General features: G+C 49.4%; 6 protein-coding genes across 6 annotated transcripts; 3 read left to right on the forward strand and 3 right to left on the reverse strand.

The window, feature by feature from the left end:
* Positions 1 to 224: 224 nt before the first annotated feature.
* On the forward strand, positions 225 to 2,352 carry ALT_7427 (glycerol 2-dehydrogenase (NADP(+)); the record flags this gene model as incomplete). The annotated part of the gene is made up of 5 exons (XM_033560822.2): positions 225 to 836; positions 901 to 1,821; positions 1,875 to 1,945; positions 2,003 to 2,132; positions 2,185 to 2,352. The coding sequence occupies 5 exons, from the start codon at positions 225 to 227 to the stop codon at positions 2,350 to 2,352; spliced, it is 1,902 nt and encodes a 633-aa protein (XP_033416713.2).
* A 2,335-nt stretch (positions 2,353 to 4,687) lies between these two features.
* ALT_7428 (NAD(P)/FAD-dependent oxidoreductase) lies at positions 4,688 to 6,007 on the forward strand (the record flags this gene model as incomplete). Its single annotated transcript, XM_033560824.2, has 1 exon — positions 4,688 to 6,007. The coding sequence occupies one exon, from the start codon at positions 4,688 to 4,690 to the stop codon at positions 6,005 to 6,007; it is 1,320 nt and encodes a 439-aa protein (XP_033416715.2).
* A 629-nt stretch (positions 6,008 to 6,636) lies between these two features.
* On the reverse strand, positions 6,637 to 7,780 carry ALT_7429 (NAD-dependent epimerase/dehydratase family protein; the record flags this gene model as incomplete). Its single annotated transcript, XM_033560825.2, has 3 exons — positions 6,637 to 7,220; positions 7,285 to 7,684; positions 7,748 to 7,780. 3 exons carry the CDS (start codon positions 7,778 to 7,780, stop codon positions 6,637 to 6,639), a joined length of 1,017 nt encoding a protein of 338 aa, XP_033416716.2.
* A 2,202-nt stretch (positions 7,781 to 9,982) lies between these two features.
* On the reverse strand, positions 9,983 to 13,249 carry ALT_7430 (VIT and vWA domain-containing protein; the record flags this gene model as incomplete). The annotated part of the gene is made up of 1 exon (XM_033560826.2): positions 9,983 to 13,249. The coding sequence occupies one exon, from the start codon at positions 13,247 to 13,249 to the stop codon at positions 9,983 to 9,985; it is 3,267 nt and encodes a 1,088-aa protein (XP_033416717.2).
* Positions 13,250 to 13,518: 269 nt separating this feature from the next.
* Positions 13,519 to 15,542, forward strand: ALT_7431 (uncharacterized protein; the record flags this gene model as incomplete). The annotated part of the gene is made up of 7 exons (XM_089600263.1): positions 13,519 to 13,970; positions 14,022 to 14,347; positions 14,442 to 14,517; positions 14,785 to 14,990; positions 15,044 to 15,187; positions 15,230 to 15,329; positions 15,386 to 15,542. 7 exons carry the CDS (start codon positions 13,519 to 13,521, stop codon positions 15,540 to 15,542), a joined length of 1,461 nt encoding a protein of 486 aa, XP_089455448.1.
* A 956-nt stretch (positions 15,543 to 16,498) lies between these two features.
* On the reverse strand, positions 16,499 to 16,984 carry ALT_7432 (uncharacterized protein; the record flags this gene model as incomplete). Its single annotated transcript, XM_033560828.2, has 1 exon — positions 16,499 to 16,984. One exon carries the CDS (start codon positions 16,982 to 16,984, stop codon positions 16,499 to 16,501), a length of 486 nt encoding a protein of 161 aa, XP_033416719.2.
* Between the last annotated feature and the right edge of the window lie 65 nt (positions 16,985 to 17,049).

Raw genomic sequence — 17,049 nt, forward strand, 5'->3', positions numbered from 1 at the left:
GATCCCTTGCATTGTTTGACGCCTGTTGTCGACGCACAGCTCTCGAATCCGCCTGATCTGTTTTTGCTTTTGCGAAGTCATGAGCTAAATTAGCTGTGAGGCTCTGCCGCCCCTCAAAGAGTGATTTATCTCTCTGTGCACCTTCGCGTTAAAGGGTGAGTCTGCATGTAGTGTAGAAATCTCGAGACTCACTCAACCTCTCACTTAGGAGGGAAGAGCGCATAATGCTGACATCTCGGTCATTTCACAGCCCAGCGCGGCGTTCGGCTGCGCGTATCTTAGCGACCCGGTATCCCACCCCTTATAGTCACGTTCCGCATAACTTTGTACTCTTGCGACACTACAGCATTGCACTGGTGGGTCTCGGATACCGGGGCTACAGAAGCCATTTCCTCAGCCTATCTGAAGATCCGTCTGTTTCAGTAACCGCCGTCTGTGACACGAATCGCGTGGCGCTGGAGGCTTTCTCCGCGACACACAAGGGAATCCCCGCGTACCTTTCACTACCACAGCTGCTACAGAGCCACATACCGGATTTTGCCATTGTGTCTGTGCCCCATAGCGCCCACACTCAATGCATCACCACCCTTGCAGCAGCGGGCATTGCGGTCCTAAAGGAGAAACCTGTTGCAGAATCCATTGCAGAGTACGAGTGGATGACCAGGCTGCCAGTGAGGATTGGAATCACCTTCCAAAAGCGATTCGAACCACATTTTCTACATTTTAGGAGCCTTCTCCCGCTTGTTGGAGAAGTTGCGGCGGTTGAGGCGAGCCTCGCCCTCGGTATTACGAACCTCGAGGAAACATGGCGTGCAGCATCCGGTGTCGGAGTCACGGTAGGCTAAGTCCTGCACCCGCCAGGCGCGCAATACAGCGAACTGACCTCTCTATTGTCTCTAGGAAGACCTGGGCTGTCATATGCTCGACATGCTCGTGTGGCTATTCGGACCGCCAACCTCCGTTATGGCACACCAGGTCTCCTCTGTTCGACGTGGCCAAAGATATGGCGGGGATGATGTCTCTGACATTCTAATGGACTGGGGAGCAAAAAAGTGCATCGGCCATGTACGCCTGTCCCGCGTCGCCCATAGACCTATCCAGTCTATCATAGTGACAGGGACCAATGGTACGCTTCATCTGGATGGGTATCAAATCACCCATCACGACATCAATGGTTTAGAGACGTTAAAGGTCAATCATCAGCCACGGCAAAAACAGGTGATCCAAACCATGGCCCAAGAATTCGGCGACTGGATATCGGGTCGTCGACCTGAATTTTCATCCTCTTTAGGAAACGCGCTGCACACAGTTTCCGTTGTGGACGCTATCAACGCGTCGCTTGCGAGCCGGCAGGTGCGGCACCCGCTGCTGCTGTCCTCTTCAGCCGAAAGTTTGGGTGCTGCCACTAACAGCCGGCCCTTGTCCAAAATATCTGGAAGCAGCCGAGCGTTTGCGGCCAACTTCTCTACCTCTTCCTCCTCGACCTCCTTTGCTTATCCCAGCTACCGGGAGAAAGTATTTCGGCTCAATACTGGAGCCTCAATCCCCGCCATTGGCTTGGGTACTCGCAGAGCCGAGACTCCAGGGCAGGTATACAAGGCTGTTCGTAGGGCATTAGATGTTGGATATCGCCACATTGATGCAGCACAGTCTTCCGAGAATGAGCATGAGATTGGCCGAGCCATTAAGCATTCCGGCGTGCCACGTAAGCAGATTTGGATCACGACTAAACTCGACAACAGATGGCATACATGTGTTGAGAGTGCTCTGCAACTGTCTCTAGACGCACTGGACATGGACTATATCGACCTTTATCTCATGGTAAACGCGCCTCGAGCTATCATATGTGAGGATTCACTGGCTGACCTCACAAGCATTGGCCTGTATCCGCCTGCCCCAACGATCAGACCACCCAGCTGAAGAATTGGAACTTTGTCAACACGTGGTACGGCACAGTATAGTATTTAGAAGTAACTCACGGCCACAACGCTGATTCATACAGGGAAGCAATGCAACAACTACCACCACACATCGTGCGAAACATCGGGGTATCGAACTTTGGCATCGCCCACCTCCGGCGACTGTTGAATCATCCATCCTGCAAGGTCGTTCCTGCAGTCAATCAAATTGAGGTAAAGGCCAGATCCGTAGTAGCTTGACTCAGCCCCTGCTGACGTGCTGCAGCTCCACCCCTACTGGCCCTCTCGTCTACTCCTCACATACTGCAATAACCATGATATCCACTGCACGGCGTATTCGTGCCTGGGTTCCACTGATTCCCCGCTATTACAAGACCCGGCGGTACTTGAAATATCGCGGCTGAAAGATAGATCACCACAACAGATTTTGTAAGCGCTGCCCCTCTGGCCCCCTCTTTCCTCCGCTCATGATTTCCTCATTTCGTGCCATGCCACTCTGTATATGCTGACCTTCTTTTGGCACCAAAGAATTAAATGGGCCATCCAGCGGGGTACAAGCGCGGTACCCAAGAGTGTAAGCGCGTCAAGAATCCGAGACAACATCGAACTGGATGGCTGGGACTTGAGTCGATATGAGATAGACATGTTGGATGGTTGCAGTACGCGATTTAAATCATGTAATGACAACTGGTTACCTGAAAAGGTCTTCTTCGCGGAGGATGGCTGAACTCATAGGCAACTCGACTAAGATATATAAGTTCAGATCTCAATGTCAGTCTCTTGAGAATACCTGGCTGCCGTTGAACGTCTATTGGGGAAATTATTTCTAATGCCCTGATTCTTTTCGTTGCATTTTCATCATTGCCCCCGCTTCGCAGTACGGACCGTCACTTCAAGTGCTGACGTGACTACAAGAGTCCAAATTGCCAGGAATGCGTCGTACTTTCAATTTCTGACCCGCTGGCGTCCGCAACGGAGAAACTTTTGAGAAAATCCGATGGGATGAGGTCCTACGTAATCCCGCTACGTGTCACCGCAGCTCGGAAAAGAGCCGGTCCAAAGGAGGCCACTCGGAACACAAATAAGAAGCCTCTTCGACAGGAATTGATATTTATATGAGTATGATCAGCGGGTATGTAAAGCCTACCTATATTAAGCGTCACAGGCATCATCACCGTCTTGATTCATCTCATCAACTCCACTGCTCCCACCACATAAACGGCTATAATCTCGGACGATGGCATCGCAAGATGAATTTAGGCAATGCCAGTTCGTTCGTGCAGACCTTGAACGTCGCGTTAACCTCACTACGTTAATCGAGGAACCCACCTCTAACCGTGGCTCTTGGAAACAGGCTGAGATTTTGTCTGAGATTCTGACAACCAAGGCGAGCTGCGCTACGTAGGTCCACGCAGGACCCAGGCTAGTACCTAGTTCTGGACCTTATCTAACTGCCCGTTAAGCCAGACCTTGTGCTACATGTCTCATTTGGTCATTCCACAGACCACAGCCCGCAGATCGCACGGCGTGGCACCAGAGCTGGTACCGCCCCAGATGTGGGCCCCCAGATGTCTAGATCAATCAATACACAAAGGAGCTATGGGGAGAGTTCTGGTGGCACTCAGACATTGAGGCATGATGACCACCTCCAGCGCCTATTCTCATTCCTCAATAAGCAGTCGTTCACTGTCTGTAACAATCCCAGCACCGACAATAGTAATATCATAGGTGGTTTGCGAAGATTCCATGTTGTGTTATGTTGTGTTATGCTGTATTCTGGTCTTGAAACTGAAGTGTAATCAACTTGGAAGCAATACCGGAAACTTCATCAGGTGTACAAATTGTAACTTCTTGAGGTACCTGAATGCTGAGAGGGTGCATGACATGCTAAGTATAGGAACTTAGTTCTTGTGGCCCGAAGGGCGTAATAATGATAGTCCTATTAAAGAGCGCAATGCTATCTCATGTCATCATTATCATCATCCACATCGTACGAGGATGGGCATGCCGACGTTATCCGCAGTGAACTCCTGGATTCATTTTAAGCTAATGGAACTAGGGATGTGAAGCTAGACCTTCCACCACATCGAAACCTGAAAGCATCATGAAACTAGCTAGCTCAATTCCCTATTGTTGAAACTCGCAACATTTGTCCCTGCCTTACTGTTTCGCTAGGATTCATCCTTGCTTGATTTCAGGCTAGATAGGCCTTTCCTTCTTGCTCTTTGCCTCGTTCTCAGCGAAATCGAAGCTATACTGGTAGTTTCTTCGTGAAGAGAAAATTGACTAGGCCAAACCAAATTGCACGTCGATTTATATCCACCGTAAGAGAGTTGTAACCGGGTAGCGGCCGGTCTGGTAGGACTGGGTAGGGTTCTCGCGAAAAGTCGAAGCTTAGCACCGCCACGGAGTGCACTGTCCGAAATACGAACCACTCGTCTTGATTAGTCTTGGCGCTGTCACTTGAAGGGCGCATGAGTGGCTTGGGGTTGTCACTTGAAGGGCGCATGGATGCATGATCAGTGACTGGACCTCACCAGACCCATGTCGCCCCTCTCGCTCACTGGGAACACGTACTCTGTATGCTATCACCGATTCAATGGAGCTCAGCGCATGACATCGGCTAAAGATGGGTGTCAGGAGAGGCAAGCTCGCCGGCATCGGGCTACAGCTTGCACATAAGACGGCCATTGAGGACCCCCACAGAACTATGAGCATCCCTTGCCTTTAATCAGTTTCAATCTCCGAGAAGGAAGGCCCCCTTCGCAATGCACTCAACACTAGACATCCCATTCCTAAACGCCAACCCCACCCCAAGCCGAACCATCATAATCGGCGGGGGTATCGTCGGCGCATCCCTCGCCTTCCACCTCTCCACCAAAAGCGCACACCACATCGTCCTCATCGACAAAGACCTTCAGACACAACTAGGCTCAACAGGCCACGCCCCAGGCTTTGTCGGCCAACTGAACGAGTCTCCCGTCTTGACTAGACTCGCCCAAGATACCGTCTCTGATTACCTCTCCATTCCGGGCGGGTTCAACACCGTCGGTGGGTTGGAGCTCACATCCACACCGTCAGGGTTGGAGACGTTACGTCGGAGACGGGATTTGGCGAAAGAGGCTGGGTTACCGGCTGAGCTTGTCGAGCCGGAGGAGGCGGCTTCTCTTGCGCCGAATTTTGTTGATGGGAGCTCGGTAGCGGGGGGATTGTTTTTCGCGTCGGATGGGACTGCTGATGCGAAGGTTATCACGTCGTATTATCTCGAGCACGCTCGGGATAGAGGGGTGGATTTCTTGGAGGCAGCCGTGACAGGCTTCGGCACCAAGAAGGGGGACAACGAAAACATCGCAAGGATAGCAACTATCCGGACTAAGGACGGGGACATCGACTCAGAAAATAGCATCGTGATCCTAGCGACTGGGATTTGGACCTCTTCACTGCTTTCAACGGGGCATAGCTCACCTATTACACAACTTCCCGTCCCCATCGTCCCCGTGGCACATCCATACACCTTCACTCGGCCTCGACCTCCACGTGCTGGCAAACCATCCCCCTTTGTACGCTGGTTAGATCATCACGTCTACGCGAGAGACCACGGTGACCGGGATGGTATGGGTTGTTACAATCACGCTCCAGTCCTGCTGAACCCGGATCAAAGCGCGATCGGATCGTGGCTGTCGGATTTCGAGCAAGTACTCGCGGATGCTTCTTCGGTACCGAAGAATGGGGCTGAGTTCCAGGTCAGTGAACACAGTGGAACCTCGGTGGAAGAACCGGAAGTAGCAGGGAAAGGTCCGTTTAATGGTATCTTCGCGGTAACGCCTGATAACCTCCCACTCGTCGGCCGCGTGCCCGACGTGGGCAATCTATGGCTGTGTGCTGCGATTTGGGTCACGACTGCTGCTGGCGCGGCGAAGTTGCTGGTGAGGGAGATTGTTGGTGATGGCGCTGCCGCGCGCGGGGATGCGATGCTGCTGGACGCGCTGAGTCCGAAGCGCTTCTGGGGTCTCGAGCCCGACTTGCTTATCAAGAGGGCTTTGGGGCAGTACAACGATATTTATAACCGAGGGGCTGGGACGAGATGAAGACGGTCAGTGAGGAGAAGTAAGCCCAGGTTCCCAGTTCTACAAGATAGGTGTTCTGTGAACCCCGGCGTGGAGAGGGGGTGGTATGAATTCTGGAGTATTAGGGGCTGCTCCCAAAGCCCGTAGCCAAGCATTAGAAGCACTTACGTGCCTAATAAACTCCGTTTACGCAACCTTCCATAGAGGATTATGACGATGGAAAAAAGTTGATGGCCCGGCTCAAAGCGTCATGGGGTGCCCGTGTTTGAAGGATTCTTTGAAAGGTATCAAGTCTGTGGAGGATAAGGAGGAGAAATCTATGTGGTGAGATGATGCTTGATATTTCCCATGTTAAAGAGCGCCTTGTCGTATCATCTCGATTCACCTAAGTTCGTCCGCATCCTGCAAACTCGGTCCTCCCATTCGCGTCCTGATCCAGGTCGTCGTATTTTCTCCCTGCCTGGCCTTTCACATATATCACTGCTTTTGCCTACTTTCTGTTTTCGTTGTTCAAAAGATCTCAAGAATAACTGATGTACCATTTCCTCTGACCTGAGGATCAGTCCAATACCTGAGGATAGGTCGTCTAAGAGGAATAAAAAGAAGATCAACGACAGTGAGAAGGACAACCATATCGCCGAAGATAGCGCTCAAATCAGACCAAGTGCACGTGCCTCTTCCTTTACAATTTCTGGGATCTCATCCTCGATCTTCAATTGCGAGGGTGTCCAGCCGAGAAGCTTTCTAGCCCGCACCGCTTTGGCTTTGACCGTGTAGTTAACCACAGGACGGCCAGCAGGAGCCATGGCTGCCCTGTTCTCCATATCAAGCACCACCATCTCTTCCGATGCCAGGAGTCCTAGTTTATACGCCTCTTTCGTGATTCTGCGACAGATGTCCCCCCAGAAATATTCACCCCCTTCTACAAGGTAATAGCCCTCGGAGTTCCATGCAGCTTTGGATCCTCCGAATATGGCTTCGTCAATCAGGCGAACATATAGACGAGACAGGTCGTGAATATGAACGCAATTCCAGAAAGATTTCCCATCAGCTAGCTGGAGCCCCTTGCCAGTTTCAAGAATAAGCCTGGTAAGATTATACATCTGTTCGGTTCTCCGCAAGACAGGACCCCTTCCGGTTCCGAACACTGTTGAAGGACAAACAATAGCAGTCTTCAGTGTATCAGAGCCAGCTGCTAAGACAATTTTGTCGACATTGCGATGAACAGCTTCGTCTAAGAGATGATAATCTCTATTAGTGCGTGCAGGATTTGCAATAGCTTTTATGCGGACACTTACCTGGTAAAGATATAAGTTCAGAGATCCCCTCCCAATCGTTGAAAATATGTATCCGATCTGGAGTATATTGCATTTCATGTCCCGAATCCAGAAGAATATCAGTGCCACTTGTATGAATATAGACTCCTCCCCCCCTCTTCCGCAGCCCGTTCACAATGGCTGTTGCGGATGGCACATTGTCAGCACTCATCGCAAAATGAACGACCAGCTCATGTTTTGCCACTTCCTCCTCAATAATAGCCGGTTGCTCAAACGTGCCGAAAAATAGCCTTAGATTGGGATATCTTGCTTTGAATTGTGCTTCATGAGCTGGGTTTCGTACGAGACAAGTGATACTGGGCTCCCAATCAGGATGTGCTCTCAGAAGCTCATACAGGACGTCTCCTCCTACATAGCCGCTCTGCGGTTATAGCACAGTCAGTAAGGACGCCAACATAGCCTTCAAAAAGTGGGTGAATTGTACCGTTCCAGTAATAAAAATCTTTGGCGGTAACATCTCCTAATATCCAGGTTTTGAGACGATAATATAAGAGACCTGAGTAATTATTTCGCCCCGGAAAGCATAGTATAGTCCCTTTATAGGAGATACCAGTGGTTTGATTACCAATCATCAGCATTATTAATGCAGGGTAAATCCATAATCTAGCTAATCCGAGCTGTCTTGCACTCTTGCCCCTCAACAGAAATACGAGCTTTGCAAACTCAGCTCATGTCAGCAACTCGCAGAGTAACTGACTAGTGAACTAGTCCCACATCTTTCTATCTCTCTTCTTATTTTCCCCTAACACCTTTAATCCTTCTGATACCAGTAGGGCACATATACTCAAAAATAGCCTTGCTGTCTAGATGCGTGGGTGTTATGCTAGTGCTAACGACGGTGTATGCTGCATTGAGAGCTCCAAAAGGGCAAAGGAGCTCCGCAAGAATCATCTTCCCAGAGAGGACATCTTTTCTCCAACGTTTCTTTTAAAACTGGAGCGCTGTTATCGGAGTCGGCTGCTTGGTCAACAATACTCTCGACAGTCTATTCTTCTCCGCTCTGAAGTTGTAATATCCCTCTCGTTTACCTACTTCTTTTCACTTCCTCGAGAACTGCGTAATACGATTTATTTTCATGCCCTCGCGCCCCCAACTGCTAAAGAACTCATAATAAAGCCTGCCGAGCCAAATGTGCCACAGATATGGACAGATGGAATACGCATTTCCCCGGGCTGTGTTTTCGAAAGCGGCGAAAGCGACGACTGGTCCGGACGAGAGGAAATGGCAAGGCTTCTCCGAGTCAATCGCCAGGTGTATCACGGAGCTTCCGCGGTGCTCTATTCAGGTTTCCGGTTTGTTGTATCGCCTGTCTCTTTGAACACCTATCCTACTCTGCTGCAAAAATTAAAGGCGCGGAGTTGGTCAGAACATACGCCGACTAGTCACCAGTCAGGGTCTACCACTATTGGCAAAGAGCTGTTCAGAAATTCTACAAATCTTAAAGGCGTTACAAGGTGTTGAATTTCAGGTCTTGATATGTGATTCTCCGTGGGAATGCCCAAGCAGGAGTTAATATATCAAGGATTATGACGATGAGGGGGTGATTTCCCGACTGATAGAGACAATGCAGATATTCAGACACCTTCAGGTGACATTTATTGGCCACCCGAAAACATTACATCCTGACCTGATTCAAGAAACAGGCAAAAGGCTTCACTCCCAACCGAGGATAGAAAGTTAACGCAACTGATGTCTGGGGACGACGTCTCTTCAACAGAAAGTTCTTGATGCATGTACTGAGAGGATCGCTGCACATCCTGTTTGCTTCGAATTCTAAACGCGTAATAAAACTTTTAGCAACTCTAGTTGCTTTGGATGGCCAGATTGAACTTTCTCGAATTTGGTCATATTCCGCTTGAACAAAGTCTAGGTTGTTTATTTACTAATAAAGAATAGCTTTTCTTCCAAGTGTTAAGCAACCGTGATGACGACTTGGCATCTGGGTGGTTGAGCCCGAATAGTCGGTTGTGGAGCTCAATGCATTTTTTCATCAAAGTCATAGCATCTAAACCTTATCTTATAATATCCAGGTGTAAGTTAGACTGTTCAGGACAGCCAGAGTATTGGAATGCTCTAATCCCAAGGCTTTCGTATAGCCTTTGAGCACATATTAGTGCATGGCTTTAGTATCTCCGTATTTACCCTGTTGTTCAAGGACTGAACCAGGTAGCTAACACTCACAAGGGTGTTAGGATGCTCTAGTCCTAGGCCCTTCTCTCTCCCCTCTAGATCCCTTTAATTTATCAGACATGTAAAAGTTTATAATATTAGCGTTAAATTATTAATACAAACAGGGAACTATTCAAAGTAGTAATTAATAAACAGTAGACTAAAATAAACCTAAAAATAAAAGCAGAGGGCTTATAACCTTATGAAGGAAGTAGAAGATGAAGCTACTGACATTCATGGCTATCTCTAAGAGAGAGAATGGGCTGCTACGAAACTATCGAGCCTCCAACAGTTTCGTCGAACGCAATTGCAGAGTTACATTACAGGCCACAATTCTATTCATAAGAGCCCTATATGTAACACCCTCGACTGTGCGACCATTAACATGCGAGGCCCGTTGCTTCACTCCTGCGAAACGGCTCTGTGCGATATGCTACAGCGAGAAGGAGAACCTGGTATACTCTATTGGATCTCATCGTCTCACCATCTTTCAGATCTGCTGCAGAACTAGTTTCTCCATCTCCTCGAGCATAGGCTCTGCAGATTCCTCCAGTGATATCTCCAGTGTTTTCTCCGAATCACCACTCTCCGTCAACAATTCTATAATCGTCCGCTTGATCCATTGCCGTGCTTTTGCTACCTGGAGCTCCCAGAGCGCCTTCGAAGAAGCATGCTCATGAGAAATATAAACGACAACACAAATATTGTAGGCCAGTTCACAAAGGCGCAACCCCATGGCCGATGACTTTCGAACGAACTTGGACCTGAGGAACTTTCGAAGCGCCTTGTACTTGTATTTCTGTTTCAGGGCGCTTCTAAAGGAAACGCTAAAAATGTTGAATTCGCCGTCCGCCTGTTGCACGCGGAGGATTGTGTCCAGGGAAGGGAAATCCGGTGGTCTTGGATGATCGGGATCGCGAAGTTCCCTATCCGGAGAGCGTTCTCCGCCACCTCCTTCGCAGTACGTGATAGCTAGCGAGTCAGTTGGCGAAGGAGGATCGTCCTCTTGGGCCTCATTTACATCTGGGTTAGAGCTGCGGCAACGTTTAGCTCGTCGTAGGCTAGGGCCTACGTATGGTCGGGAGTGTGCTTGAGCTGCAACGGCAATAGCCTCATCGCTATCCACATCCAATGTCGGGTACGATGTCGGATACGCATAGTGCAATTCTATGTCTTTGTCCTTGTCGGGATCATCACAGGTCGCAGCTGCTTTATGGACTTTGCCCCTCGATTGGGTTAAGAGGAACGAGGCTACGCTTGCATTTCTTTCAAGTGGCCCTAGCTCTGCAGATTGGCACACCACCTCTGGAGCTGCAGAGACTCGCGATGCGTCGTGATGCTGATCCTGGGTTCGACTTGGCGGCTTATAGGAGTCAAATCCCGGGATCCCAACCCCCGTGCCGAACCTGTCAGAGGCTTGTACAGAAAATGACGGCGGTGGTTCAGGCACCGAAAGAAGCTGCGTACCTGCCTCCTCCCTGGCAGAGGAGAAATTATTTCGAGCAGGTTCCTCGGAGCCGGGAGGCCCGCCCCCCGTCAAGGAGGCATGGAATTCGCGGCGAGGATCATCGAGCAGAGATCTCCAGAAAGAAGTATCGTCACGGACAAAAGAGCCTTTTCTTTTATCTGTACGTCGTTTCGTAGAGGTAGAAGTATATCGTGGCCTGGTCAATTGGGAGAATTCGATAACATCCGCTTTATGGACCGATATCGCGTGTTGCTGGGCCGTGCTACGATCAATAGCCACATAGCTCGTCCACTTGCTGGGTATGTTCCACGTCTGCCCGACGTGCTGTGCTTCCTGCTCCAGAACTTTTTCGAATCCTGTTGGGTTGGTGGACTTGAGGGTTGGGTTAAGTGAATGCAGCCAGCTTTGTCCGGTTTCATAGTCGTTCATCAATGCTTTCGCTGCCAAATTGTGAATGGCTGGTTGGTCAGCTACTGTCTGGATTGGCAGCTGCGCTGTGAGCTTCTCTCCTTTCTCCGTTGTTGCAGTGATATTGATCGTTTTAGGCAGTGAGTCCAATCCGCTCTCCAGCATGTAGTATAGAGAGAAATATGAAAAGGTACTCAGCACAGGGATCTGGCAAGGAGCTTGAATCCACCCGGGGTATTGCACTGTATATCCGGCAATCTGCCGCTCATATGTCTTCATGACAAGATCCTCGCCAAGATCCACATTGCACTGCAGGCGAAATGGTGTTAACGCCGCCTTCAACATTTGTATCACTCTTTCCTGCCATGAACCCATCGAGGACTCTGGCACGACCTCTGCATAGCCGCCCCCTTGCTTCCCGATGCCCTCGACCAGGCGATGAGAGACTTGGTCTCCAATTCCGAGAGAAAAGAACCTGACATTAAAATCAGCGTCTGAGGCCATTCCACGCACTAACTTTATGACGCTGTCCACATTCCAGACCTCACCGTCAGTCAACAAGATCACATTGGTTGGTACATCATTCCGCTTATTGTCGTGATCTAGAACACTCTGCAGCGCGCCATAGATTTCGGTACCGCCATAGTTTGCTTGGAATGAATCGACGTGGTGCACGGCGACATCCAGGTTCTCCTGGCTGTATCTCATCGAGAAAGGCCATAACCATGTGACCTGGGAACCAAAGGAGGCGATGTTGAACGAGCATGTTTCAGGCAGACTTCGTAGGAAAATATTCATCGCATTGATGAGAGAAGGGATCTTTGACTTCATCGACCCTGATCTATCCGCCATGAAGATAATTTCGCCGACAAAATCCTCCATATTAATATTTTGACAAAACAGATCGCCGGGGTGCACAGTGACGGCAATTGTGGAGAGGCCGGGTTGGCCAGGCTGCGACGCTGCAATAGCTCGTGACTGCGAAAATTCGCGAGAGCTACAAAAAATGTGTAAGACAAAATCTTGACCAAGTACGGCCTTTCTGTCTGATAACGTCGCGCGTCCCTTGGAGTAATCCAGCATGTCAGAAGATGCACTCGCTGCGAAATCTGTAAAGCTTTTGTGGGAAACTGCTCCCATCTCGACCGATATGGGGTGTGACCGCGACTCCATCTTGCGGATGGCTGTCGGCATCGATGCTTGGACGTTGATTCGCAGGCCCTCCGTGAGAAGGGATTCATTTCCGCAGTATCCTTCCGGCACGTCTCCGTATCGCGGTGCGATCGATGTTGGAATCGTAAGAACCAGTCCACCAGTACTGTTATCCACCTTGAGGAGGTTGGTGTACGTGATCTCAATCTTGACTGTGGTTTGCGCAGGAATATTTCCCACGCTCGTCTCAAAAACCTCCGGCACCAGCTCTTCAACCAATACGGCGACCTTGCGTTGGGAGACAGCATGTTTAAAATCTGCCCTTGCCGCTTCCCTGGCTTTTACAGCTCCCTCGAGGAGTCTGTCGTTGCCTATCCAGCAGCGAAAGGCGGTGACAACTGATCCATCGTAAATGGGAAAGACGTATCTCACATTTTGTGTGGTCGAGGAGGAAGCATTACTGAACTGCTGCGTCACCTTCGTAGTACAAAGCCTGCCATGGACGTCCACGTCGACCGAGACGCTCAGCAACGGGAGTGGGACTTCGGGAGTTGAACTATTTATTGAAGCGAGAGTGGCAGCCGGGATGCTGGACGAGGCATTATTATGGTAATGGATCGTGGGTTGAGCTTGGCCGGGCAAAATGTAAGGTTGGATAATGGTCGGGGTTATGTCGACGACATTGGGCCGGAAGAAGAGACCAGACTGGAGCCGATCAAGCACGTCCATGGCGGCCAGGCTGATATCTAGAGAACAGAGAAGTGGGGAAGACGATGATCGACGGCAGGAGGCTGCGCCTATTTATACCGAGTCATCTCACCCTTCAGCGCACTTTTGCCCGGTTCTTGGCCAGTCAGCCTTGCACAGCCTCGTATTAAGACGCGGCGGGACGATCGCTCAAAGAATTTCATTAACTCACTCACCCTAGACTATTACATTTGGGCTCCATACTCTTTTCATGTCTCCTCCCCTGCCTCAATAGGTAGCGATCACTCGTCATGGCGTTTCAAATATCGATCGGCGATGTATTGATGCTGTCGAAGCTCGCCTGGGATATCTCACAGGCGTTCACATCAGGCAGGAAGTCAGCACCTGCAGAGTTCCAGGAAGTGCAGAATCAGCTCAGCTCACTCACGCATGCACTGGAATCATTGAAATCATTGTCCAGGGTGTCGACAGGACAGGGCAATGAGGGTCCAGTCAGCAGTATCGCACCGATCCTACAGAACTGCCGCTTCACTCTGGAACACCTTGACGCTCTCATAAAAAAGTATATGATTATCGAAAATGACGGATCGGGTGACTCAGAGAAAAAGCGATGGCGAGAGGAGATCCGGAAGAACTGGAAAAAAGTGCGGTGGACAAGGGAAGGAGGTGATCTGACGAGGCTGCAGCATAATCTCGGAGTCCATATCAACAGCCTCAACCTTACAATCGCGGTTCTAAACAGGTACTTTCCCTCCATTGACGCCTGATATGATTGCTAAACTGTTCTTAACAGCGAAATTAATCAGAACATGGGCCAGCGAGTAGAGAACGTTCATGGAATGCTGGGAGAGATCTATGACTGGTTCATCAGCAACTTGAAAAACCGAACGATGAGCTTCTATGAGCCTTCCTCGAAACCACGAGAGACACCGCCGGAGCTGTCTTTTTCACTGCACCTGGCAGTTTCCGAGCCGTTTGACCCTGCTGCTCTATGCGACAATGCGTCTTTGAATGTGGAGTCGCTCCGAAATCCAGAACAGCCTATGTTCAAGTGCAACTGTCAGCTTCGACGCACTAGATACGGGGACATCCACGATGAAGAGCTGATGCAATACTTTGGTGAGTCTAACATCCTATCATACATCTATGAGGCCTAATGGGACCGTCAGTATCCCCAGTGAGCTTGATTGTGCGTCTAAATGGACTATCGCAGTCTTGGAAAATATGGCTCTCCTCTGGCAGAACATCCCGGCTTACCAGTCTTATAATCCGAAATATTACCCCATCAAGTATGTGAGCGTCTGTAGCCTTGGACAGGGCGCTAACTTAAGAAAGAGCTCGCTATATTCGATGGTATCATATCTGGTCTCGCAACCGCAATGGCTAGTGAATCATTTCATCGAAGAACGACCTCGTTAATGGTGTCTCCATCTATCAACCCATATACAGGGCTCCCTGTGGTTTCAGTTCTGAATATGCTCTGGTATGTCAACAGCGAGCCCTTTCATGCCTTACTTTCTAACAATCAGTTAAAGCGATGCAAGTCGACTATACAGTAAGATTGAAAATGTGAAGTTGACAGCCAACGGACACACCTACTCTACGGGCCCTATCGAAGCAGTCCAGCTGGTCCACTACCGGAATTTAACTGGCGATGGAGCGTGGGTGTTCAATGAGACGGCAGATGCGATTTTGGTTGCCCGCTTAGATTCCCTCCTAATTGACTCGACAGAGGACGAAGCATTCGAATTTACCGTCACTGGTGAGCTCCCGAAGCTCTGTGAGCTAGCGAGCAAAAGAGCTAAACTTTCCCAGTGGGCATTCAGACGCATATTAAGCACGGAGAATCTGCATCAGATGTTCGTATATCTAAAGCGGACTGTCTTTCCAGGACAAAGTCTGGGCAAGAAAACCTGGTGAAAGCTGTAGATGTGGACATAGAGCTGACGGACTTGAACTGTAAGAATGCTCTCCTTATTTGATCATTTCTAACGTACCTAGCCTCAAGCTATCTGGTGCAGCAACTGAAGCATCTGCAAGAGGGATTACTCCTTTTCAAGGTTCAACAGATACTACGAAACGAGAGACTAGTGTTCGAACTGTAGGTCCCATTTGACTGTTCATCTCGGACCCTGCAGTGGGAACTGACGACTGCAGAAATCTTGGTACGGTGATGGTATACGCCTATCACATAACAGATGCCCTCCTCAAGCTCGTTGTCAACCTGGAAGCAAAAGAGTATCGCATGCTTATTTCGAATGCATCGAGATCGATATGTCTTAGTATTGACTGTATTACATATATCATCCCCTGAGAGCCCGCTCCTCAGCTGATTGTTGAAGCAGTGTCAGCAGAAGCATTGCAAAAGTCTTCCAGATTGGATCAAATATACATCCCTTACGATGGTCCAGTTTGGGTTGCAGAGTGCAACTTGGATGTGACTCATGTGTACCAACAGCGAAGCAGATCAGCCTTGACATGCGCAGACGGACATGGTAGGTCGGCTATCTGGAAGTGCTTCCTCCAATACTGACAAATGTCTAGCGCAACAACTACTTATCCTGATGTTGCAGTCTGTAGCGAGAGGTATGCCCTGTCTAACTAGTGTGTTTATGACTTGTTTGTGCTGATTGGGATGCAGGAGATCATGGGATTACCTACCCAATAGTCGAAGGGCGTCGATACAATGAGTTAGAAGGATAGGATTGTGCTCCATTTACTCCGTTCAAGGCTGCGCCTATTGATTAGAGGGGTCTGGTTTTTGTGTGCCTCAAACCCTCTAATCATATCGTGTAGTGTAGTCCTGAGAGCTACAGCATCTAGGATGGAAATTTCAATTTCCGCTGCAATAAAGGTCCATCACTAGTCCAACTTCAGAGTAATGATCTATTATAGTTAAACTTTTTTAGTCCCTGTGGATACTATCCAGACGCAGTGCATAGCAGGGCAGTACCAGGGAATAGTAGCGCCCAGCTAACGCGTACCTTGATCAATAATGTTCATAACTTAAAGAATAACCAAATTATATTCTTCTGCTACCAGTTACTAACCCTAAAGCCCCTCATTTCGTGTACTTAGAAGTACTTTAAAGAAGATAACAACACAAATACAAGGGAAAGTACCAGGCATGAGATCACAATATTAGACCTCCCAATACCCGCTGTGTGCTGATTATGGAGCCTAATACCATGTCTCTGCTCAACTGCAGCGGTACACTATCAGCACCACGCAACCCATCAGGTCTGTAAAGTCAAGTAGCCACAGACTCACCTAGGCAATACTGCATAGCCCATCACAAGGATATCCGTAGAGAGTTCCACAGCCCGAACCAGTCTGGGTACAGCCCCCTCCAACACAATGATAACCGGAATCACACCAGTCAGACTGAGTGGAGCAGCCACACTGGATGCCCCCATCCTCATCATCCCGGGTCTGCAATGGCTTATTGTCCATAGTGGCAAGAAGGGACTTGGCGTCCTTGAATCCGAAGGCGGAGATAGCATCGTCCTTCAGAGTGCTCATGGCCTTGGGGTCGAAATTCTGTCCTTGCTTCGCGAGGTCGGTGGCCTTATCGACGACGGCTGATTGAGCGGGGCTCAAGGGCTCATGCTGCTGGCGGAATTGGTCGAAATGGGCTATCCAGGCTGCACTTGCGGTATTAGCATTTCCTGGAAGCAGAGAGCTGGAGCCAGAGACAGAAGCAGCTTGGGCAACCCCTGCAAAACCAAGGGCGATGAAGTACAGAGTGAACTTCATTGTTATTCAAGGACTTTAGAAGTATAACAGAGAGAGATATTGTTCGTAGAGATTGTAAATGACTG

This window comes from Aspergillus lentulus (genome assembly GCF_001445615.1).
Source record: "Aspergillus lentulus DNA, contig: Alt13, strain: IFM 54703, whole genome shotgun sequence".
Lineage (NCBI taxonomy): Eukaryota > Fungi > Ascomycota > Eurotiomycetes > Eurotiales > Aspergillaceae > Aspergillus > Aspergillus lentulus.